Source organism: Micrasema longulum, unplaced genomic scaffold (assembly GCF_059751315.1).
Source record: "Micrasema longulum isolate JH-2025_06_02 unplaced genomic scaffold, ASM5975131v1 h1tg000677l, whole genome shotgun sequence".
NCBI lineage: Eukaryota > Metazoa > Arthropoda > Insecta > Trichoptera > Brachycentridae > Micrasema > Micrasema longulum.
In genome coordinates this window covers 451,452-478,650 of record NW_028277873.1, presented here as the reverse complement: position 1 = coordinate 478,650, position 27,199 = coordinate 451,452, and the positions used below count along the sequence as shown (strand labels likewise).

General features: G+C 31.4%; 1 protein-coding gene across 2 annotated transcripts in view; it reads right to left on the bottom strand.

Moving 5' to 3' along the window:
• The window catches only part of LOC148279753 (protein 5NUC-like), a 48,643-nt gene extending 24,673 nt beyond the window's left edge, over positions 1–23,970 (bottom strand). Inside the window, exon 1 of one of the 2 annotated variants that reach the window (XM_088229456.1) lies at positions 23,840–23,970. In XM_088229456.1, coding sequence (XP_088085582.1) covers positions 23,840–23,873 — 34 coding nt within the window. In that variant the 5' untranslated portion in view covers positions 23,874–23,970. Of the gene's footprint in view, positions 1–2,106; positions 2,178–23,839 lie in introns of those variants that run through there. The other variant, XM_088229457.1, reaches the window with a different exon arrangement.
• Positions 23,971–27,199: the final 3,229 nt, after the last annotated feature.

The window sequence follows — 27,199 nt, the reverse complement described above, 5'->3', positions numbered from 1 at the left end:
ATGTTGGACGAATCCGAAGCGCGAGACAGGTTATTGATTATCTCGCCTTCATGTAACAAATTATCAAATTATCAAGATACTCGCCAATTTGGGTACCAAAGCAGTATTTTAGATAGTAGATTGGAAAATGATTATGATTTATTACATTACGTATTTTTACTATGAAATTTTAGTTGAATATTTTTTTATCATTTAAATAATTATTTTACCTAACACTTTAGTAATTTATGTCAGTTAATTATTTTACCTCTATATTTATGTCAATTATTATACTCGATTTTTTTAACTTATTAATTTTTGATGATTATTTTACATGTCAATTATGTTTGTAAGTCCCAAACCCAACCCAAATTTTATTTCGAACAAGTTGGAACATAAATAATTATTTAAATTTAAATTAAAATATTGATTGTAAATAACCGGAGTAAAAATATGTGCATAAAATAAATTCCATTTTCCTCACTTCACCAAATAGTACTGGTGGTTTAACTTAAGCTGGCGCGTTCAAAAAACTCACACTAAACTATTTAAAATCTACCGGATGTTGATAATATTAATATACGAAAATACTTTGTTTCATTATTTTATATTCTTCAAATCATTTTTTGAAATGTTGCATTTTACTTATTATAGTCCTTCCAAGAACAAGGGTAATTGAAATTTAAAAAAAAAATTTTTTTACTCTAGACTAGAATGCGAAATTCTGTAGATTGTTTTAAGCATATAAATAAGAAGATTTATTGTTTATCAATAAGTGTGTATACGTATTTTATCCGAAATAATTTGTACTGTGCATTTTAACTATATTAATTATTATAATGATGAACACAAAATATCAAATAAAAAACATGCTTGTTTAAAAATAAATACTCGTAAATATATGACATTTCTTTAAGTAATTGTTTTTTTCGCTCTAACCTTAAAGAGATTTTTGAAAACATTTAACGTAACAATATATAACATCAAGATTTTTAAAATCAGTATTCTGTACATTAAAAATATTTTTGTGTAAGTTTTGCGAAAGCGCCATCACTACATAATCAACCTATTCATGATTTGATTAAATGAAAATACCTACATATTAATAAACCAGTGTTTTTAATCCATAACTTAATACTCGTACAAATTATTATATTTTTACTATTAAGAGTCGCAGCGAAATTCAGATGAACGCAGAAGAATCCTGTGTATATTGTATTACCATATCATTAGCAACTAATAAAGCAATAGTTGTCACGCTCATAACGTCACGTCTGAGCGCGAGAGAGACAAATATTATTTTCATAATGCGTATGCCGTGCGATGTCATACCATGGGCTTATTCACGGATACTACACAATGCGTATGTATAGCGCAAGTATATCGCACGCGCCAGCTTATAAAAATCCACCAGTACAGTTTTAAAATATTCTTATAATTAATTAAAATTGCAAATCATTATATTATTTTGGACGTGACTTGAATAACTTCCGGATATTAAATACATTTATCTTTATACATGACATATTTATGATTATAATTATCCATTAGTTTGCACGCTCTAAGGACCCTATTTCCAATAACAATCACCAATTTTCATTGCGCAATTCGGCATATTTAGTCATATGGACTTTTGTTATATGAACATTATATTTATATAAAACTTCTTACTGCTAAAATAAATATCATCCAGCCAACCAAAAAACAGACTGGTCAAAAGAAGAGATTGGTCAAAAAATTGGACTAAAAAAACATAAATATAAATCAAAAGATACATACATGTTCAAATAAAAAAAAACCCTGATTCATTTAAAATATCAGCTGTTTTTTTTAATTTGGAGATAAGGCTTGCACATATTAGCATTAATATTTTTAAAAAGTACATTATGTTATACATGTTAAATGATGAGGAATGTGGAATTAGATAATGAATTTGGAAGGAGAGAGAAAAAGGAACCAAGGAACGAAAAAGAGATGAAAATATACAGGGTGTTCTTTAAACCCTGTCACATCCGAAACCACGATGATCAGTATGGGCAAGAAGACATATTAGCATATTTCAAAAAATATTTAGAACAAAGAAAAAATTAAAAAATAAAATATTTGAAAAAACAAATGGTTGCTTACTTCTGCAGGGGAGAAGTGAGGGGAGCGCGGTGCAGTGTCAGACTTCCCCCTTCTCCCTCCTCGTTTCACCCCTGCAGAAGTAAGCAACTATTTACTTTTTTATATTTTTATTTTTTTAAATTTTATTCGTTCTAAAAAAATATTTTTATATGCCAATATATCTTCTTGCTCATACTGATCATTGTGGTTTCGGATGTGACAGGGCTTAAAGAACATCCTGTATATTTAAGAAAAAATAAAAAAGCAGTAAAAAACTCGGGGAGTTCGGGATTCTGGGGATATATAATAATGTTTCAAACGTTTCTTGAAGGTGGCTAGAGAAGGTGTATTTTTTTTATGAAGAGGTTGCTCATTCTGAGCTGAGCTTTCTTAGCTGAGGAGAGCGAAGCGAAAGATTGATTAGAAAGGTAAATGAAATTCTCAGCAAGATATTTTGGAGCGTAAGGATTGCACGCTTATTGCATTGGTAATTTATTATCTCTTGAATTCATTTTATAAATGGGTATTTATCAAATTTATTTATGTTTATCCAAACCTGGACATAAAATATGTTTTTACAAAAGAATATTTCATACTCCCTGAACTGGCACCTGAAGCTTTAGTCTGATCATCTTACCTACATGTATGTAAATGATCCAGATACACTGCGGTCGGTAGGAATTATCTAGGTATTCAGTGATCCAAACCGTTTTCAAAATTATTACAGACTAACTTTCGAAACAACGCACTCTGCATAAATTATATTGTAAATAGTTACGTAAAATTGTATTTTAATTAGTATTGTGCAATATTTGCAAGTATTACTGTAGGTATGATTTATACCGATAGTATATACATAAATATATATTTAATCATGCAAATAAATTAAATCGAAATTAGATTATTCATGCCTGTTATTATTTGCATGTTGTCAGGTACCGTTTTGCTTATTTGTTTGCAAGTCACGTAGGTATCTAATTCAACTGAATCTTTATAAATATATATTTAGAAGAATACATGGTTTGAATAAGGTTTAAATAACTGTCAAATGCACCCTTAACACGGAGGGGGGAGGTTCTAGAGAGATAGAAACCTGGTGCTCTCATCGATGTATTTTAGCTAAACTTTGTTTTTATTTTGTAAGGAATGAAGAAATAAGAGAGCAAACTCAGGTAAAAACTGTCATCATGCGAAGGAGATACGGTTGACTGGACCATATACTTATAGTCCTTAAAATATAGCTTGATTAGAATGACAGCTATCAAACTAATTTCATTAGTGATGGGAAATTACTGATCACTGATCTAATCGATTTTATCACTTATTTCATGCAATCATGAAACTCTGTTTCCGAAAATTGATATAAAAAACGCAAAAACAAGCCTATTATAGTGTGTTTAACACAATTATTTACCAAAAAATGAAACATTTATACCTTTTTACTTTAATACTTTATACTTTTTTACTACGAGAGATTTCTAATTCATCCTCCAAAGGACCGAGTATGGATTTATATAATGCAAATGTAGGTATTTTGGAGGGGTAGATTTGATACACAAAATAGGTACATTTATTCACGCTACTATGCAAAATAATATTTCTCACGCGTTAAAGCATATGGTTTTCAAGTGCTTTCTATAAACGACCCTTTTCAATAAATATACATGATTTCTGCATTCCTTAAGATGTTAATATTGGTCCCAGGGGATTTACCAGATGGTTAAGAGCCAAATACATCAGAACTCTGGGTTTATTTAATCCTGTGGAGAACGTAATTTCTACCACCCACTAACTAAATACAACACGTACTATGTAAGTACATGACAACTCTATAACAGCTGCGGGAGGAGGTGGGTTTTCTCCGTCTCCTCGTTCTCATTACTTATTTTCTCCTTTATTTCCTCGATTGAACGCGAACAGAAGGAGGTGTCGAAAATGCTCGCTATCGTCGACCTGACATTCCGTTTTGAAGATTTAAAATCAAAAAAAATAATATTTCGTCGGTTTTCTAACACAAGTCGGTAACCACAAATTTTCGAAAAATGAGATCTCTTCATAACTGGCATCTAATAATCTTTGTAAAAGTCAATAGAAATATTTGGTATTTTATAAATACAAAAAAAAGTATTATCATATTCTACTTGTGGTTATATTTGAATTGTTGATTCGGGATGAGCATTTAACTTTATAAGTGCAATATCTCACAACTAGTGAAATGTTAGTTACCAACTTGTGCCAGAAACCCGACGATATGTAACGTAAAAGCAAATACAATATCTTGTAGAGCATAACATTTTTGGTTAGGTGCTCATTTTTAAATTTAAAAAAAGACGGACCCAACTATATGTTAACACCCAATATACTCGTAGTATTATTGCAGGCTTTTACATAAATAGACGAGTAATCAAAGTGTCAAACATGACAAAAATTGCTGCCCGTCATGTCATTAAGCGGCCGTGAAAACGACAAATTATCGTTACAATGACATTTGAGACAAATAACGGTCGAGACAGAATTTTAGTACAATAATTATCCCAATATTTAAGCAGGTACCCAGTACCTACAGCTATTAAACTTTTTTGTTTATTGTCTTTAGATACGTCAGCTGTATACCTAGTGAAAAATGTTTTTTTAAATATGTTTATTTAAAAGTAAAAAAACTAGAAAACATAGTCTGTTAGTTTTGCAGACTCAAAGTTCAAAGGTCCGAGGTTCCCCCACATCACAGCATAATTCTTATTTTTCTAAGACATGTTATTTACGACTCTAAATACATATTTGAAGAATGAAATATTGCACTTAAAACAATCTTCAAAATCAGTATTTCACGTCTACACTGCCATGAATCGAATTCAGAACCTCAAAAATGATAGCCGAACGCGCTTACGACTGCACAATGAGGCGGACTTATCTCCGTTCGATTTCCTAGTTTAGGATTTTCACCTGAGATTAGCCCATCAAGCCGAAAGCACTCGTCCAGGATTCTGGTTCTATTTCACACGCAGTACTATTCTTAATCCGCCCGGACACAGAAAATAGCACATAAATCAAGTGTTTTATTTTTATGTAGGGGAGGAAGGGGGGCCCAAATAGAGACGCGCGGCATAACAGGAAATGCAAAAATACATCAAACTGGAGTTGTTAGCTATGTGTTGCACAGGCAGTCTAAATGAATCGACGTTTAGCACTCAGCATGGAAGCGACTAGAGGAGAAACCGTAGGAGACTATTTTTAAAATTAAGAAATCTTTTTCCGCCGTGTTTCATCTAATTGTCTGTGAATATAAAAAAAATATTGGATATCTTCTAGTGAATATCAATGCACCGATTTTTCGTTTTGTACTAAAATATATTTGTACATTACTAGACATAAGGGCAAAACGGGGACACGGATACAGGGCATGATGGGGCACCCCAGGATGCCCCTAACGAGGTACCTCATAATGCCCCGCACACTTTACTAATTTTATTAATGAAGCTTTTGTATCTATTTGTTTTAAGTATCAACATGGTGCGGATTTGTAATAAAAAATCTAAGAGAAGAACTGGTCTGAAAAAAGCGTTGAAGAGGCAGTATACATGTATAGTTTTAGGCAAAACCAGCAGGGTTCTGAAAAGTAGCACAACTATAGAGCGCACCACAGACCACATCGGGTTATGGGTTATTTCAAACCCGCGTGGGTTATTTCAAACCCGCGTTCTCTAAAACACAGCAGAATATAATTATCACGGACGAATGACCAGTAGGTAAGTTTCTGACTAAGTTCAATCAGTTTATCCGATTTTCTGGTGTTTCGCTCAGCACTCATGTGTTTCTGCATTTGCATAGTCATGCACGAAAAATATCGATGTGATTGAAATTGCGCACATCAATGCAATACTAAGCAAGTACCCAATACTTCTCGTCCTACGGTACATTATGGGGTTTCCTTAGGGTTTCGTAAAAAAAATACATTTCTAAATTTATTGATTAGTTACATATCCTAAGAATATGCCAAATTTTAGTTTAATATGTAACAAAAGTGTGGTGCTTTATAATAATGATTAGGTTTAACACATTTTTCCTTCCATAACCTTCGTTACGCCGATGCTTCTTCTTCCTTAATAAAAAAAAGTAAGTAAAAATAACTAAAACGAATTTTGGCAATTTTAAATACTTTTAAATGGAGCTTTATAAAAAAAATGCTGTTAATAAAAAAGTTTAGTGCTACCCGGAAACGCTTTTTAAAAACTTCTCAAATAAGGTAGCAAAATGAACATTTCATTGTACTAAATAAATATTAAAAAACTGGAATAAAATTTCAACGCACGTTTAGACGTAGACCTCTAAGGAGGGTCGCGTCGTTGTGGTCTGGCCAATCACAAACTTGGCAATGACGACGCAGCGCGCAATTCCGTTCATAATACCAGCCCAGGTGGATATAATTTTATTGCACTCGACTATAATTCGCACAGAGTTTCTACCTACTTAGTAATCTGCTTCCATCTCTCTATCTCTACTGCAACATCCTCAGATGGCCCACCTTAATAATTGAATAAATGGACTGGCTATTTCGCTGACACAATGAATTACGACAAAATGCATCATAATAAATATAGGAGTACACCTACAGCTGTACAGACCTCAGACGTGTCTAGAATTCAAAAGAAACTTCTCTGATTATTTATTTTCGTCTTGTGTTTATCGAGTAGAATCACTTGTAAGTAGTGGGTATTGGATAGGATAGTTAAATGAAGTAATTAAGATAAGATTTGTTTATCAAATAAGAATAGGTATACATAAAACTCGATAAATTTATTTCATACACATTAAAAAGCATTTTTCACGAGCACGTTTAGTGCTTCCTATTTTATATATATTTTTTAAAAAGAATAACACGATAAGCCTCTGTTTTAGAATTATTCAATAAATTCCAATCTAAGCCAATTTTAAAAAGCAGTGGTATCGAACGCTGAATTAAATTAGGGTATGTTAAGATGTTTCTTTTATTTGACAATACAACAATCCCAATAACCATGTAGAATATTTTAGAGAAGTGAATATGCAATTATAGGTTATTACAGGGCTTGAGCCCGTCAAGTGCGGTAAGCGAAACCGCTTATCTTAGTGACCGATTGAAGTTTCGGTTTCAGCCAGTTTTGACCAATCAAACGAGTTCTAGCCGCGATTTCGGTTTCGGATAAAAATTAGCCGAAAAAATGGCTCAGTCGAAACCTGCGGTCGGGATGTGTCGGATTACGTTCGGCTTCAGGTTTTAGCTCTTTTACTTCACAAAAGTAAACAGATGGAAGAGTTGAGGAAATGTGGATATTTAATCATGGGAAGAATTGTGAATGCTACACAGGATGTAAAGTGGCCACTCAAACCAGCCAATGACAGATCATAATCCCTGTAAATGCCTAGTCTTCCATATTCCCTTCTCAAAAATGTTTTCCTTCTCTGTTGCGACAAATTAAGATATAAATAACTCCCTAGGGACTCTAGGGAGGAAATCCAGCGTGTCTACAAACATTTGGACATACTTAAAACATTGTTGACATTTAACTTATTTAAATAAGTTTTTGTTTCGGTTTTAGTTACGGCCGAAACTTGAACAAAAGGCGATATTCGGTTTGGCTTCGGCTGAAAATCTTGTTTCCTTTTTCTTTGTCACTACTAGAATTCTGGACAGAAAGAGTTTTTGACTCATTTCTTCATTATAAAATATGGCGACATAAAATCTATGATAAATGACTTGATATTTCGGTGTTTTGGAAAATCAACGCTACAAAATTGTAATTTTGACGATAATAATTTTGAATGCATAATGTTATGCTACGGTGCAATGCAATGTCAAGAACACCTATTTGGAACAAGGTCGAAATAAATAATGCCATTGGAACAAAAACACTATCAACATTGTAAGTCCATTTGACAAGCTTTATTTTTAAATTATGCAAGGTACATAATCAAATGATAACTTACTTTATCTATACATAATTTACAGAAATATGTGCGTCGTAAGTCTTCAATTAATATTACATAACATAAATCGAAAGTCAAAATGAACGATTCATTAAATAATATTTATGTTTAAAGCATTAACTTTGCTGTCAAACATTTTAACTAATGTTAGTAAATATTAGTATATAACCACTTACCGATTTTTTTTAGTCTACCGGTTTCGAGACGTACCCGTCCCTTCGTCAGGACACTCACTACATCAACATGCAAATACTAAAATACGTCTGCACCTTTACCATCACCGAAATTGACCAATCGGATAACCCCACCTCTACCCCTCCTCCCTCTCAACACCCTACCAATTCTTCAACATAAGATGAAATATTTTTTTAATGAAGCTTAGTGCATGTTTAGACATGGTGGTGTTCGCATCTCTAAAAATCTGCATGTGATTTATGTATTTTTGGAAATACTATATTATATACTACGGTGATGGTGAATGCGGAGGTGTATTTTAGTATTTACATGTTGGTGTTGTGAGTGTTCTGACGAAGAGATGGGTACGTCTCGAAACCGGTAGACTAAAAGAGTCGGTAAGTGGTTATGTACTAATATTTACTAACATTAGATACATTTAATGCTCTAGTTGATGAATATAACCATTATGCAGTTTATTTCATAATGTTTTCAATAATTTTATTTTTATTTATTTATACACACGCCCAATGGGCATTTTTATGGACACATTTATCCATAGAAAATTATTATAAAAAAAGTAGAAAGACTCAACGGTTTATTAGATTTTGTGGGAGTGGAAGCGGGAGAAAGGCTTTTATAATTGAATTTGATTGAGTGATCGTTTGAAAGAAGACAACTTGTTATCAAAGAAATCAAGACTGTTTCTAACTCATTATACGTATACAGGTCTCTGGATAAGCCCAACCTTCAACCAATCTTTCTCAAAAATCGATGTTGAACTGATTTAATATTCTTGATAATATTGATGTATGAAGTCTACGTTAAATCTAAACAATGTTTTATTATTTAAAAGCCATTTATTTTTATTACATATTATATCACAAGCGTTCCAAATTTCGTTTATTTTTTTGTTTAACAACAAACGTGTAATGGAATGTTTCGGTTTGCGTTTGCGATTCTCAAACTGAGTACTTAGGGCCCATTGTATCGCTGTAAACTGTAATTTACTTATAATCGTGTAATGGTTTTTATCAGTTATTGGCGTATTATTATTCCAAGGGTTTACCAGAAAAATAAAAAAAACAAGAAAAAGTCAGCTTTTTACCTTGGAAATAATCAATATTTAAAAAGTGAAAGAAATGTGGGTGATATAATATTATTTAATATGTAAGGGTTTTTTGTATATATGTTTTTTAAATATATACACAGGGTGTTCTTTAAACCCTATCACATCCGAAACCACGATGATCAGTATGGGCAAGAAGACATAATTAGCATATTTAAAAAAATATTTAGAACAAAGAATCTTTTTTAAATTAAATATTTAAGAAAACAAACGGTTGCTTACTTCTGCAGGGGAAAAGTGAGGGGAGCGCGGCGCAGTATTAGATTCCCCCCTCCCCCCTCTTCGTTTCACCCTGCAGAAGTAAACAACCATTTGCTTTTTTTGATATTTAATTTTTTTAAGTTTGTTCTAAAAATATATTTTAACGTGGCAATATGGCTTTTTGCTCATACTGATCATCGTGGTTTCGGATGTGAAGGGGTTTAATGAACACCCAGTATATATATTATATATTTACATAAATAAATTAAATAATCTAAATTTGTTGCAGAGCGGGAAAACACTTTTGAGAAGGGAAGGGAATAGGCATTTATAGAGCTTACGACCTGTCATTGGTTGGTTTAAGAGGCGGAATTATGAATATTACACAGTAGGTAATATTCTGCCGTGATTGCCCTAGGAAGGAAATCCAGCATGTCTACAAACATTTGGAGAAACTCATAACAGTGTTTTATAAAAAAAAGCTTTAAAGGTATGCATAGTTATAATGTATAATATACGAATCTGAAGGAAGTGATGTGTTATATATAGGAGTACAAAAACAAGATGAAGAATTAATGATTTTGGTGGCTCGTCTTTTATTATTTATATATTCATATGATTTTTTTAAAAATTGAATATTCTAGTCCAGAAATAATAAACAATACATGTGACATTATAAAATATTTATAATTTAAACACAACATGAACAAATAATATTTTTAAAAAGTTATTTTTTGTAATGGACAAGCTTGATTAAATTATATCAATATTATGAAGTTATCTATTAATTACAATATCTGATATGTCACTTGCGATTTTTTTTTTCATTATCTTTTATAAAAAAAAACGTATTTTCACTTTATGAGCATTCCCTTTGTTTCATTAATTTTCTTCTTTATTCTATCTTTTAATGAAATCTATAATTTTTTTGCGTTCTTGTTCTATTCTATTTTCAACGACTCACGATTAGAAAATGGGAATCAAGTAGTGGAAGAGCAGGGTTCGAAACTCGGACTCTGATCTGTGAATCCGTGACTGCTGCCACGGAATCACAACACGTGTTGTTTTGTATTAATATTTTGTTTATGTTGTTTTGTTGTTGTTTTTTAGGAATCTGTATGAATGCCAAATAGTAAATAATTGAATTATGTTTTATTGACTAATCAATTGACCGTCACGGCGGCAAGGTCACCGATTCTCATCAATGTGCAAGACAAAAACAGTATCTAAGCATCGTATTTTTAGTAATTATTTATAATTATCATCATACACTTTATCCACACATAATGGTGCATAGGGCCCTGTATTGTTAAAATATTCACATATATTCTTAGGTCTGCCAACAAACATACCAGTCTTGATTTTTTTGATAACAAGTTGTATTCTTTCAAACGATTACAGAATCAAATTCAATTATAAACACCTCTCTCCCGCTTCCACTCCCACCACGTCTACTATTTACCATTGTGTCTTTCTATTTTCCTTTATAATAATTTTCTATGTATTAATATGTCCTTAAAAACGCGCATTGGGCGTTTATATAAATAATGAAATAAATATGTGTAAAGGTGTTTCATCACCTGCGCTGCCAAACCTACATCTAGAAATTTCGGAGAAAAAAAAATTGGAGATACTTATAATAGTGTAAAGGTCCAGATTTCTGATCTCTGAGACCATATCGACCTCTCCTACGTATAATATCGTAATCCACAAATTGTCAATTTTGAGTTTTTAATGTATTTCGTGTTTATTAGTTATGTTAAGTTCCAACGAAGATAAAAAAAAATTGCAATTATAATAGTTATGTTTTTTAGGACGTATATTGTCGTAGCTCATGTTTTATAAAGTAAACTATTGTATAATCCCTTAAAATAATTGAAGATATGACCGAATGTGGCGTAAGTATCAGTTATGATTCTGTTCTTCGGACTAGACGGACGCCCATTCCGTCCATTGTTTTCTTATTTTTAAATATACATTTTTTTTTTCTAAAATAAATCCCGCTTATGCACGAAATAAAATAATTACGCTAATCCAGAACACAAAAAATGTGATTAAGCCTTAGAAACAAAATCTACACTTCGTACAAAGAAAATAAAAACTCCAACAACAGATTCATGGTAGAATAACAAAAACTTATGCTTGTATGAAAGAAAGCAAAATGCTTTATACTCGTATAATAAACCAGTTAATGATATTATATTTGTTTGATTTTAGTACTAATATTTCATACTAATATTATAATTAACTCCGATGTTTTATGTCATTTATACTATATTTTACTTTACGTCTTTTCCAAAGTATAATATTGTACGTGCATTTTTACAAAAAAAAGCAAAATATTTTATGTTATTTGAAAGCTTATAAGAAAAAAAAGGCATAAAAATGAATATGCCTACCAATTTTTCCAAAAATCAGTCGATAATTATATTTATACTGGACAAAAATATTTTTTAATCCTTCTATAAAATCGCGTTTTGTGGGTTACGATATTATACGTAGGATGTGTCGATATCTTTTTTTAATGTTCGAGTAGTATTCAATAATAACGACTATCGAAATGAGAATAATTAACTGTCAATGCTATTAAACATATTATGCAAACGATTGTAATTAGTTTAATATTGTAAAGAAAAGTGTGAATACCTAATGAGAACGATTACACAAATGTTTTTCACGGCTTTAATGGCCGGTAAAAATCGTTGTAGATTATGCCGCTAGTACAAGTACATGCGATGTATTATCACCTACCTTTAGCAATGTACTGGTATAAGTGATAAGCCCAAGTGTAAAAAAGCCATTTGCAACGTCCTAATACGGCAATTATTAATATATTATTATCAAATCGTAAACAATACAACTTATATTATCTCAAATCTTTCTATGATATTATTCTGACCTTGTCTACATACGAGTAGTTACCTGTAATGAGAGGGTTGGTGGAAATATATTATCAACACGGCATAACAACAATGCTAATACTGCGCTTCTTGTCTAATCACCATTATTTCCTTTTCCGCATAGGGCACTGCATTGGTACACCACTTAATGCAGCGTATATCGATCGTTTTTGTTGCGCGAAGTTAATCAGTTTTACGCTTCAGGTGCCAGTAAAATATTGCAGCGAACCTCATTTGAAATAAAAATTTCACCTTGACCCTACCAGCAATCGAGCCTGGTGCCTCAAGCACTACACTACGAGGCGGACTTAGAAAGGACTAAGTGGAGATTCACTCGATTTTCTTTTTCACGATTTTTACCTGTGAATAGCCATCGAGTCGAAAACGCTTTTCCAGGGTTTTGGTTCTATTTTACATACTTAACTGTATTCTTAATCAGCTTGGACATGGAAATTGTTCCTACGTTTATAAACATTATATTAAATTTAGTATACTTTTTTAATAATGCCAAACATTTTTTTCAAAAATTGTGAAGATGGCGATTGTAATATTACAAAATAATATTTTCTAGCCATGGGTTTCCCCATTTTGATCTTTCTAACATTATTTTGAATTCCTTCATTCCCTTTTTTCCCATTCCATCTTTAGCTGCGCAACAAATTTTTAATATCTATCTTATTTACGGGTCTTGTTATTCGTTGGTCTTTTTAATTGCGGTTTGATTATGTATGACTGTGATGGTTACAAAAACTATAGTAAAGAAAAACACCAAAAGAGTCAGAAAAGCCTTCAAGACAAAGTCCACATCATATCGTGCATCTCTTTTGCAAGTTCGTTTGTATATCATACAACTACCACACTCTGATAATAATATTGTGTTCGTTCTCGTTTCGGTCACATACGATAGAAAACTCTGTTGACTCTTGTGCTAAGCTCACTGATAACATCTGAGAGAACTAAAAAAATGGTGTTTCATTTGATGCTGTAGTTCAGATTTGAACACTTTTTTTTTTTTATAATTTATTTTATTTATCGACTTTTTATCTAGATTCATAACATCTTCCCCATCATACATTTCCATGCCGTAAAATCGGTTGTATTTTAAAATATTCTATATATACATGAGCGAGAAGGCGATCTTTTAGTTTTTTGTCATATTTCCAGAACCAATTATTCCAACAATCTCTTCGCAAATCGTCCGGGACGGGGAAACATCGAATCGACAATTTATTAATACGTGTCTAGATCACTGAATTATCAGACTTATCGGTAATAAATGCCTACAGACCAGCGCAGGTTGAAGTGGTTTCAGGTCGAGGAAGACCATCCACAGGTGAGCTATGGAATCACCGCGTGACCGTGGCCACCATCTTCACACGAGACAAGTGGATTTAAAAGAGTTAATGTTATTTAGTCAGTAAGAAATTTTACAACTGCCATTCATAAAGAACTAATCTCAGAACTAAATATAATATTATGCAAACAATTTGAGCTCTAGATATTAATTAATTTATTCAAATGAAGTAACATTTTAAAATAATTTTTATTATGTCCTCACTGGGTTGCCCTTTGCCAAGGACACATTTTTCGAAATCGAATTATATGATTCATTTATGTTTTGCAAAAATGAATTCGTTTGGCTGCAAAGTGGCGTAAATGTAGATTTTGCGCAGATACAATCACACTTTTTTAAATGGAGATGAATTTACTATAATATAAAATGGGAGTGAAGTAAAGATTTTATAGTACAGTATTTCATGTTTCTTTGGCCTAAAGAAGTGGGTGTAGTTTGTACACCTGTTGTGTGATTAGTCGTTGTGTAGTGTATTTTGTGTGGTAAAATAAATAGGTAATGTAGATATTTTGTTTCAAATAAACCTATTTATATGCATTGTTGTAGACAGTTTTATCAACAAATATCTACAAAAATCATAAATGATGACTGAATTGACTTTAAGGGCCTTAGGTCAGAAACTCGGCATAAAATTACCCCTAAATATAGTGGTATAATTTAAATGGGAATACCATCCTTATTTTACCACTGTTTAAAGGATGGTATTCCCATCCGATTTATACCACTACCAAAAAAAAAATTTAAAAAAAATTTAAAAATTTAAAAAAGTTAAAATTAAATTAAAAATACTTAAGTGTAACTTTATGCAAAGTTTACAAGTAAGGCTCCTAGTCAAATTAAATTACGTTACAGCTTTGTGCCCGTCTCACAGAGGTAAGTTAACAGTTATCTTCAATCGTCTGCAAAGAAAAATGTAATTTTCTGTGCGAAAACTTAAATATGGATAGACACGATAAATTACTACAGTTTTCGACGATGATACTTCAAATATTCATACAAATATATGCATTTTCGCCCAGAAAATGAGAAAACTTCCCATTGTTTTTGGGGCCCTGGTTATTTTAAATCTGCTCGTTTATGACTGAACTTGAGAATATACTTAATATATATCATTATCATGATTTAAACTGATAACCTATCAGCAAAAGTGTTTATTCAATACGTCATTATCGAATAAACGATTGCGCAACTAACAAACAATTAAACATGAAGTATTCTGTATAAATAAAATTTTGTCTGGGTCCAGGTTCCAGTAGCTCAATCACAAATAACTATCGACGTGCTTAAAAACATGCTAAGCATTTGAGCGATCACAATGAACAATAATGAACATGGTTAAGTTATCGTAGTCATAAGTCAACGCGCGTTTAATCTCTAAGTCAACGCTCGTGTCGTTTTGTTTTTTGTTTTCCTCATAAATAAATACAGTTCCTGGCGAAAAATCGGCGTTTACGTTTACACAATATATTGCATTTGCAAAATAGTAAGAAGTATCTAATACAAAAAAGTGAACATTTAATTACAATTTTTGGCTGCTTTTCTTGACATTTGGCTTGCCAACCGCCGGCTTAATGCAATAAATAGCATGATAAATAATAAATAAATGAAAATAGCAGTTTTGGAATATTTTCCATATTTTCACCGGTGAAATTCAAATATGTGATTGCGCAGCAGGATTATACGTCGCGAAACGTAAATATTTTGACATCTAATATTAGGTGTTCACGGATGTTGCATTATGGTGGAATGGAATCGGAACGCCTGACGAGTTTTTTCGATTCGATGTATACATAGTACTCGTATATAGAAACTCTCAGGAAAAAATCCTAGAAAAGGAAATCAAGTGGAGATAAGCCCGCCTTATAATGTAGTGGTTAGCACATTCGCCTATTATAGTTATATATATATATATATATATATTATTATATATATATATGTATATATATATATATATATATAATTAATAACTTATATGTAAATATAAGTTATTACATCATTACATTGGAATTCCATCAAGAATTCCATAAATAATTGAAATGAAATAACTCTCTTATTTTTGGTTGATTTATATGAACTAGTGACGTCGTTCAAAGAAGTTTGTTTTTATCAAAATATTTTTTTCGTACATTTTTGCTCTATTTTTACCGCGCGTAAGAATTTTTTTTTGTATCCAATCTCCTGTAAGGCTGAAGTTCTTCATTTGTGCTCAGATGCAGTGTATAGATATGCACTATTATAAATAATTAAGCATGAATATTTGAGTATTCTCAACATTCTGACGACTAGAAAAAATGGCTTGTCACAGTATTTTCACAAGTATTTTTTTTTTTTTAAATTTATGGCTTTTACCATTCTTGCTAATACTAGCCAGAAACAAGGTTTGTCTATTTTTTCTGCCTTGTCTGTAATATTGTTTTGCATTTGTATATAGTGTTTGTTTCTAATCAAGTAAATATCAAATAATTAATGAAGTGTATTGATTATGGCCTCGACATTCTTTTTTGAATATGTAAATAATATTATTATATATAGGTATAGGTTTTACCTGTACACATACATATGTATTTTTATAATAACTATAGGTACATGTTCTGGGTATCTATTTTATTTGATTGAATGAAATACAGAATACACATTACACATCATCTATTGTGCGTTGTGCAACCATTCGTATAATACAAAATGGTAGTCGGTGTGTATTATTAGTAAACTAGCCTAATAATAACATAATAATAATTTACGTGTACATACAGTCTGTTCAAATCTTTAATAAATTTTGCCTATACTCATATGCGCGGAAAAGATTTTTTTTTTAAATATTTTAGTGTGCCTACAAACACAAACGAAATTTGTATGTTTACTTGGTTCACCGACAGGCACTAACACATTAACAAAGGCTTATTAAACATTCGAACGCACCGTACATAATATATAATATTATATGCGTTAGCTTTGTTATTACACAGTAACATGTTTTAAATGGTTTGACATATAAAATCAATTATATCACGTTAAATTTTATTTAAAGTTTTTGCAACAGAGAGGGAAAACATTTCGACAAGTGAATATGAGAGTCTAGGCATTTAAAGGGCTTATGACCTGTCATTGGCTGATTTAAGTGACCACTTTACACACAGTGTAACATTCACCATTCTGCCTATGTAAAAATTAACAGATGGAAGAGTTGAGGAAATGTGGATGTTCAAACATAGGCAGAATGGTGAACGTTACACCGTGTGTAAAGTGGCCATAAGTGGCCGTCATTGACTGGTTTAAGAACCAGCCAATGACAGGTCATAAGCCCTGTAAATGCCTAGACTCCCATATTCCCTTCTCAAAATGTTTTCATACTCTGTTGCAACAAATTTAAATATGAACAGATCCTTAGGGAGAGGATCCAGCCAGTCTGCAAGCATTTGGACATACTCAAAACATTGTTGAATATTTTTTTGTTATCCACAAAATCCTTACTAGTTACGAATGACAGCAATAGGCAACAGCCGAATATTCGACCCTTTGGGCTTTGGTTGATTATGATATCGGGCACCTAAAAAATTGCCCTTTTGCGATTCATAATTTATTTTTTGCTGTCAGGAGTAATCTAATTGTAATAAATAATAATCAAAATAATGATATTGAAACCACACAAAAATTACAGATACGTTTAATGTCTACGCAAAAGGATGGGTAAGTTAGTGATTAAAATTTAATAGTGAAGATTCTGTCATTTAAAATAATAACAGTCAGCTGTTGGCGACCGTTACATGCGAGTAAATTCTGTACTTCGGACCTTAATAGATCTGTGTTCTTGGCCGTATTAAATCGGCCCTATGGGCCTCAGTTGATCAGCTCTTCGAGCCTCGGTTAGTTAGGATCTCAAACACGCCATATAATTTATTCATAATACAAAATAAATATTCATGTATTTATAAAGCGCCTTTGAGGGATTATATAATCAAAATAAGGCTGTATAAGTTATCCACAATAATAGTAAAATACATTTTATTAAAAAAATCTATTCAAGAGAATCTATAAATATATTCACAGTCATTTCAATTTTGTTAGCAAATAATAAATATTCCGTAAGGTATTTATGAATTATAATCGAAAGTGGAAATATTAAATTGAAAGAAATTAAAAAATATTAATGTGACTCATTTTTAAAATTAAATTCTGGTAATATATTATTCATATGCTAATAATAATAAAAAAAAAAATTAAAGATATTCATTATTGTTATAGTAGCCGTCGCACAGGTCGTGGACACGTGCAATAAAATGGGTAATAAGTAAAAAAGGGCCAACACATCTTTCGAACTTTTCGATTTAAGTTTTACAACTTTTCCACTTGAATCTTTATTTTACTGTCGTTTTCAGGTTACCGGGGGAAAATTACTACGTAATCAAGGGGCCCGGATCACCAAATAAAGAGAAGTACTGGAAGAAATCATACACAAAATGGACCTTTTGCATTATTCGCGTAAAACAGTAACGTCGAACGGACCCTTGATTAAAATAATTGTAATATTGATAACTAAGTATTTAATTTGCGTTAAATCACTCAAACAAATTTAATATGCCAACTGGTTTTAAAACATGACTATTCGTTTGTCAAGGATTAAAAATAAAATAACCCTCAATATTTTTAATCTCCCCAAATAACAAGAAGATACTTGTTCCTAAAATACATCGTCTTTCCGAGATTGGGTTTTTATGAAAACCCTCACGGCTAACAATGATACTAGTATGTTTTATTATTTTAATATTATTCTATTTAAATGTAAATCAACACGATTTTAATTGTTTCCTTATTTTATAAATAAACGTAATTAAAAACAAATTATGCATAAAGCTCTTGCGTGATTTTGAATAAACATAATTTTAAAATGGTAAAATTTAATGATTTCTTCATTTTTCGTGTGTTTTACTAGAAAGAAAATTCGTGTTTTGATAGTGATCCATCAGATTTATTGATTTATTTCGTGTTATTTCGACTTTTTACAAACATAATGACAAACTTTTTTATAGATTTTACAGGCTTTTTTTGAGACATCTACGTAGATTTGTTTTGTTGACACGAGACAGCAACTCCATTTCTATAACACGAATGAATGTAGCGCTTCTAGTAATACCTATTGTAGGTACATGAAAAAAATACGTTTTTTTTAAGCTCGTTAATAATGTTACTACGATAAAATTTAGTGAAATGCAAGATTTTTTCAAATTTATTTATAAACATTAGTAAAAAATGAGTATGTATATTAAACAACTTAATTCATTTTTACTTACTTTGTAATCATAATGTGAAACTAATTAATGTAGTTCATTGGGTACATAAATATTATCATTCTTCGTGGTTTTTTGGATGATTGTTATGATGATTTTACAATGAAAGGCAAATAAATAAAATTGAGCTAATTTCTAGTAGACATATATTTTTTTGACTTTTTGCTGAAGAAACGTGCTCTTTGAATGTAAACGGAAACATTGATATAAAAAAAAAACACAAAAGTAAAGCGATCAGCCAATGAGAAAAAAAGAACGCCCTGTAAATGTAACATCCATATTCCCTTTTTAAAAACATTATCTATCTCCGTGATAATATCTATCAAACATGGAAACTTGAAAAATAATGAAAAACACTAAATTTGAAAAGGAAAGTAGGTCTTTTTTATGTAGAGAGTTTTGAATTCAATACTTTTTTACCCTTATTAACACTATGGGTATTTTGCATATAAATGGAAATTGTGAATCAATCGTCTACTTCATTACCCAGTCAGAGATGTTTGTGTATTTATTGTTAACGGCGTATAAAAGTTCAGGTGATTCCGGGAAGGTTTCAAAATGTGTCTCACTTCAGTCTTAAATCTCTGTATGGTTGATACGAGTAATATTTCAGTCCGCTGTTCAGCAGCCGAGATTGTCTTATTTTCGTTTTTGCTGTCTGTGTATGGTAATGATGTGACGTTCTCGTCTTGTTATTGTGTATGTCAGTTACATTCGTTAGAGAGATGGCGTCATCCTTGATGTGGCCAAATATGAGTTTATAAAATAGTTTGAGGGTTTCAAGATTTTTCAAGTTGTCTATGTTTAGTTATGTAGAGTTTAGTATTCCAACAACAACAACAAACCATCACGCCGTTTTCCCGTAGGGGTAGGCAGAGAGGATAGAACGCCATAACACTCTATCTTGGCACACAGACCTCGCTTCCTCTACATTCATACATCTTCTCATGCACGCACGCCGATTATTCCTACTTTTGACATGTCCATCTTCAAGTATTTGATGGACTTGATCGTGCCATGTCTTTCTCGATCTTCCTCGTTTTCTGCATCCATCAACATTTGCACCGTAGATCCTTTTAGCCGTTCTTTCGCTGTCCATTCGCTCTACATGTTCAAACCAACGCCGCACCCTTTTCTTGATTCTGTCAATAATGCATTTGCGTTATTGTTGGCGTCTAGATTGTATGGATTTTTTAGTATTTGATGTAGTTGTCTTTCTAGGTATTTTTAATATTGTTTTATTTTCAGCTCTTTAAAAAGGTATTAGATGATTTAGTTTGCTTTATAATAATACACGCTCGAGACATAAGTATTTTTCTTTTTGCTGTATGTATTATTTTTTTATTTAATTAAACGAGTTGTGTATACTTGATTTAAGGTGATCGTTAACATAAGTATCTTGTATATAGCGATACAAATCATTAAACTTGAAAATGTTTTTCAACAGTTTTGAATACGCTACCCCCTTATGAGTAGAAAAAAAGTTGCCCCCCCCTCCAAAACCAGTGTTTGGCAGACTTTGTCTTTATGTATTTCTTATAATTTGACGATATTTATTTTCAGCTTATACTTGTGGATATTTTATAACTAACAAACACTTTTACCCTTTACTAAATATTTAAATCGATAAATCACGATTTACGATGAGAAGCTAAGATATTTACTTAATAGTCGATAGTCGAAGAGATCATTCGAATTTTCATACAAAAATCTGAATAAAATTTTGTCTATTATATGATTGGTAATTAGTTCAATCAGAATCGATCAGAAAACTGGTCAAAAAAAAATTGATTCGGAAAATTTTGTGTCTTGCTGCAAAACTGTTGCAACATTTTTTTTTTTCATCGCAATAAGTCCAACAAAAAATACATTGGTAATTTAGTACACTTTTTAATAAATGCAATTCACACATAAAAAGGCTACGTCATCTTATTTTTTTGTGGACCTAGTCACTCCGCTGGCCCATTTAACACCGCACAGACGATTTAACACCGCCCAGGATCGGTAGTACCTTTAGTGGGATTAATGTTTAATATATTATTTTATTAACAAATTACAACAGGGATAGAGAATACCTTAAATAAGGGAATATGGAAGTCTAGGCATTTACAGGGCTTATGACCTGTCATTGGCTGGTTTAAGTGGCCACTTTACACACTGTGTAACATTCACCATTTTGCTTATGTTTGAACATCCATATTTCTTCAATTCTTTCATTTGTTGATTTAAGCGAAGTTAAAGAGCTGAAACCTTTATTGTTGTGAAGAGATTCTTTTGACTGAATTATTTCACATACTAGGCAACGCCTGAAAACAATTTTTCAATTTTTAAACTTCTTTTTGGACCGGTTGGTTTCATTACAATATTTGAGTTTGTCCAAATGTTCGCAGACAAAAGACTGGATTTCACCCCCTCGGGAGTCATTAAGACTTACAAATTACAACAGGAATGGAGAATACCTTAAATAAGGGAATATGAAAGTCTAGGCATTAACATTATGCTTATGACCTGTCATTGGCTGGTTTTTTTAAATTTATTTATTCATATTTTTTCGCTTACAAACTATAATTAATAATAAAAATAATGTGACCTCACTGGGGTTTCCCGTGCCGAGGACACTTAACAATTTAGTTTTTTTTTATTACATTTGAGAATAAACAAAGAAGACTCACTTAAAAAACAAACATAATTAACAAATATTCAGACAGTTTTAAAAACAAGGTATTTATATACATCTATATTATTTATATCAAAAAACACACAATGAAAACAACAAAAACCTAACATAAGCCATACAGTTGTGGAGCAGTTGATTCAGCATTGGTATGGGCGAATGAGACAATCCATTCTACTTCTACCTAGCTCCACTATCCATTTTTTTATAGCTTTTTTAAACATTTTCTCATTACTAATTGCTTTAATAGATAGTGGAAGTAGGTTATAGATTTTAATTGAATAATACTCAAAATCCCTTAGTCTGAAAGTAGTATTAGTTTGTATTTGTTTAAGTTGTTTATGTGTTGAGGATCTAGTGATTATATTATTTGTATGTGATGTATTGTGGGGGTTATGTCTTTCATTTGAGTAAGAGTAGTGGCCACTTTACACACCATTAATGATTTAACCAAATGTGTTCATATTATAAGATTATTAAAAGACTATTGTCCCGTATATGTTAATAAAATGAATGAGCAAATTAATTTTCTTCGATTTCAAACTTTTGATACGATATATTTTTTTCATATATTTTGTGGAACTTTGACGGAAAATTAGGATTACGAGATTTTGACATTAAAGTGACGGAACTACCGATAAAAACTCATAGATTCGCAAACACTCGACTGAAGCTGTTTCATGTTGTCACTCTACGACCTGATGTTACGTTACAGGTAATCATAAAACGATTTAAATAAAATTATACTACCGATAGACTGACGATTTTTTTATTTATTTTTTGATCTAATAAAAAAAAAAGTTATATTACATTATTATCATAGGAGTTAGTTATCACTCAGATAATGTTAAGATATTATTTTGATAATTTCAATGATTAAAGTTTTTGCGATTTTTTATTGATTAAAAATAAAGTATTCTATGTTTCAGATGATTATTTAAATAAAAATGATTGTGTTGTAGCCATTGGATTTATTATATTACTTTCTTAATATTTTTTTCTAGGTAGGTATATAATATATTTGAACGAACTAAAAACGCTTTCAGACTTCAGGGGAAATAATCCCAATGTATGATATAAACATTATAAGTAAGAAGTAATATTATGAACAAGCCGGGTTGTATGGGGTTCGGAGGTCCGAGATTCGAACCCCACTCTACCACAATTTAATTCCTATTTTCTAGCGCAGTCTAATGACGTTAATACGTCCTCTGACAAGAAAATTTTAATGTTAGTAATAAAAGCTCAAATATTTCGTTTCCTTTTTAAAAAAATCCATAACTCAACTCTGGGGTCTGTAGGCGGATAGGTGGGTAATTTAAATCCATTTTTAAGTAGTCCGAAATTCGAAATGAAAAATACTGTTAATTATTTTAAAGGGAAATTAACTGTCGTTATTTCATCTAACACTATTAAAGGTAGTTTAGAAACCCAATCTGCGCCTGAGCCTGTTAAATTTTTTTGGTATTTTCATATTTTCCAACAATAAAATTTGTTTAATAAATCAATAAAACACACACCATTGCAATCAATATTAAAAAAAAAAACATAAAACAACATGGTGTGGAAATACTCATGGTTTCTGTTATCAGTATGTATATTGGCCTTACTAGTATATTTTTTCTACAAAATACATAGTATACCATGAAGATGGCTCCTGCAATGGTAACGTCGGAACGAATTCAACTTACACGGGATGACTAAAAAAATATACCTATTGATACTGAAAACATGTTTACATAAGTTCCATTCCTGATTAATTTGAAAAAATAAACAATTAAATTTTTTGACGATTATAGTAAAATAAATCGGGTTGTGGTCCCGTGGCTAGTGTCTCGGACTCACAGACCAAAGGTCCGTGGTTCGAATTCCACTCTACCCCAACTTGATTCCATTTTCTAATAGTGAGTTATTTACAACTCGTTGAAAATGGCCCTCAAAATTAAATATTTGGCTAAATCATAAGAACGCAAATATTTCTTTTATAATAAAAAAAAAATAAAAAAAGTTTTTTTTTACGATCATTAAAAGTACAATAAAACAAAACAACAATACAATAATTTATTTACTTACTTGACAGAATTTCCGCGATCAGCTGCATTTGCATATTATGCGGTGGTTGAGGGATAGATAATAATTTTGTTTTTACACTTAGCGCCGGCTGCGGTACTACGTCCGACGGCAGTTTGCATACATTGCAGACTGCAGACTGCCTCAAGCTCGAATTGAAGCCTGCGACTGCTTTGACAGTCAGCTGAGCGAGAACACGAGACGGGGAGACGCGACACGTCACTCTGACCACATTAGCGCGCCACGCTATTACCATAACCCTAATGACGTGCGAACGTGGACCTCAAGCACGTATGAGGTGTTTAGAGTCCTAAAGAACGGCGATTAACTTTTGATGAAATTTTTTTTTTTAATTATATTATTTTATTAGCATGCTAACGAAAATAGCATTTTACTGTAATGCTAAATGCGAAACAATATCATAAGACGTTTTCTGGATTTTTAAGTTTTATTCGCACAATGCACAACAAACTTATTTCCTCCAGAAAAAAGTTAAGAATTTCTTCTTGCCGACTTAGTTTTAATATTTTTCATTTTATTTGCCGTAATAATTTATTAAGTTAATAATAATTTATTAAGTTAATAATAATTTATGAAGAGGATTGATAAAGTTGACTGCTTTAACCCTTATACTGCTAAACAACGATATATCGTTGTTGTTAATCCCTATCATAAAGTTCTAACTAGACTGATGCTGACGTCATAATCCCCAAAAGGGTAAATGAATTCGGGAACTGCTTGTTGCACTTAACCGTCAGTGGTATAAAACATTTTCAAAACATAAAAATTACTTATTCGACGGCTTATTATTTAGTTTCGTACCTATTTCAGGCCTACGGAAAATTTAATACAAAAAATATTTTCTTACGCGCAGTAAAAATTTAAGTATTAAATTGTACAGCAAAGTTTCTTGAAAATGAATAAAAAATAATTTAAAATATTTTAATGAAAACGAACAACTTTGAACGACGTCACTTGTTCATATGAATCAACCAATGATAAGAGGGTTGTTTAAGATTTCCGGTTTGCTAATCGTCAATAAACCAATCAACAGAACTAACCGAGAAGAAGTCCCCTTCTTCTTGAGACCTTGCGACGTCACACGCGGATTAATGTCAGAAATACAAAACTTTAAAAGATCGTAGCGCTGATAATACGATACATAAAAATTATTTTAAAAAAAGCTTCGTCTATTAACCATTTTATTTTTTTAAACCACTAAACATCCTCATTATAAATTTACTTATGATGTTTAAATTCACAGTGCTTTTAAGAAAAGAGAAACGACTAAACACAGGAAACTTCTAGCTAGTCGGGACCTGAAACAGTGAACTTTTTTACATTCCAGAAACAGTGAAATAAAAAATAAATCAATGTTAATAGTAAGATTTTTTATCACTTATATGACATCTGAGGAAAATAATTATATTCGGTGTTTTCCCCGCTATTAAACCCGATTCAGTGATTACGAAAATATTGATGTACTTCCGTAATGAATAACTAATTGAATACTTTACCTTTAATATAAAAGTTCTTATTTAGTGAGGTCCCTATATCACCGGAAAACCCCATAATTAAGAATATAAACAAATAAGTAAAGAGCCATAAAACATACAAATAATTCACCATGGAACCTAATGATTGTCAATTAGGATGTTTGAATATTAAAAAAATCATTTGTTAATTTATTATAATGGGTACCCACAGTAATGGGAAATCCAAATATTTTAGCTGTTCATTAGGTAGTAATTATTACTCTACTAACAAAACGTAATTATTAACTATACAAACTCTATTCTACAAACTATTCTACAAAGAAAACGTAAATGAGGTATATCAGCTCGATATTGATTCAAAAATACTTCAGAAAAAGCTTCTTCGATTTCGTGCTCTTTGTAAGAGTCATATTATAAATTATTATTTATCACTATCACTTAAAAAGATATCATTATTGTCTAATTCACTTTCGGAATAGGTTCAGCTGCTAAGCCTCTGAGTTTCTCGGCGAGATACTATTATTTCTTTATCACTTTTACTATCCGTTATCATTTTGAATGATATATTTTGTAAATTTATTCATAATAAAAAACACGCTTTGCAGAGTTAAATTGTTAGTTAAAGTAACAAAGTAAGATTAAAAATATATATAAATGTAAAAAATATGTAATTTACCTCAGCTGTTTGTAATTTCGGCAACTGTTGTCTATCTCGCTCAATCCATTATGCGTGAACTAGCTATTAGTTAAACGGAATATTTTTCTTAGAAGAGATATCAATTTGTGAGACAGTTGTACAAAAACATTTTTTTTTTAAATTAAAATTATATTATGACAACTACCAAGAAATAATATCACTTAGTACATTTACCGGTTACCTTAAAGTTTCAATCTAAATAACTCCCTACAAACATTTGGAAATACTCAAAATATTGTTGATTAAAATAACTTGCATAAAAAATTTAAAGTATTTTTAGGCATTACCTAGGAGGTTATATAATTTATCCAGATGAAACTCACCGACATCAATAAAGTTTAGTTTGCAAAAGTTAACAGTTGGGGTAATGTAAAAATTTATTTTATTTATAAAATAACCATGAATGTGGATGTGTAAACATACCCAGAATAGTGAATATTTCGCAGTGTGTAAAGTGGTCATTTGAACCAGCCAATGACAGATCATAAGTCCTGTAAATGCCTAGACTTCCATATTCCCTTGGCAAAAATGTTTTCCCTCTCTGTTGCAACAAATTTTAAGATATATTTTACTCAATTTTTGTTTAGCATGCATTTATGGAAGTGGTAGGTTTGATAATATATAACAGAGCACTTTGCCCCGCAATCAACAAAAAAACTATCATAATTATTTCGTTTCAATAATAACAATGCGCCTTGAGATTGCAGTACGAGATCAGTTTTGTTTGTTTTAATTTTCAATTTAGAAAGGGTTTACAACCGCTGTACGAAAATTGTCTATTTGCGGCACGAATTTTCTATCTTGCTCACTCCATTGGGTTTGAACTAGATATTTATGAAATGGAAGATTTTTCTTGGAATTGCTATTAATTGATAAAACAGTAGTGTGTTTGGAAAACAACGTATTCGATAAAATATTTTTGAAATGTATAAATAAGAGGATTTCTGATTAGATTCTTGAAAAACTGCGTAGCAGCGTAAGGGTTAAATACATGGGAGTACACATAACTGAGGATGGGAGCATGCATAAAGAGCTCGCAACCCGCCTAGGAATTGCTGGAGCAACTTTTAACATGATGCGTATTGTCTAGAACTATAGTCTATACTCAGTCAAAACGAAATGCCGATTATTCAACTCATGTATAATGCCAGTTCTCCGATATGGGTGCGA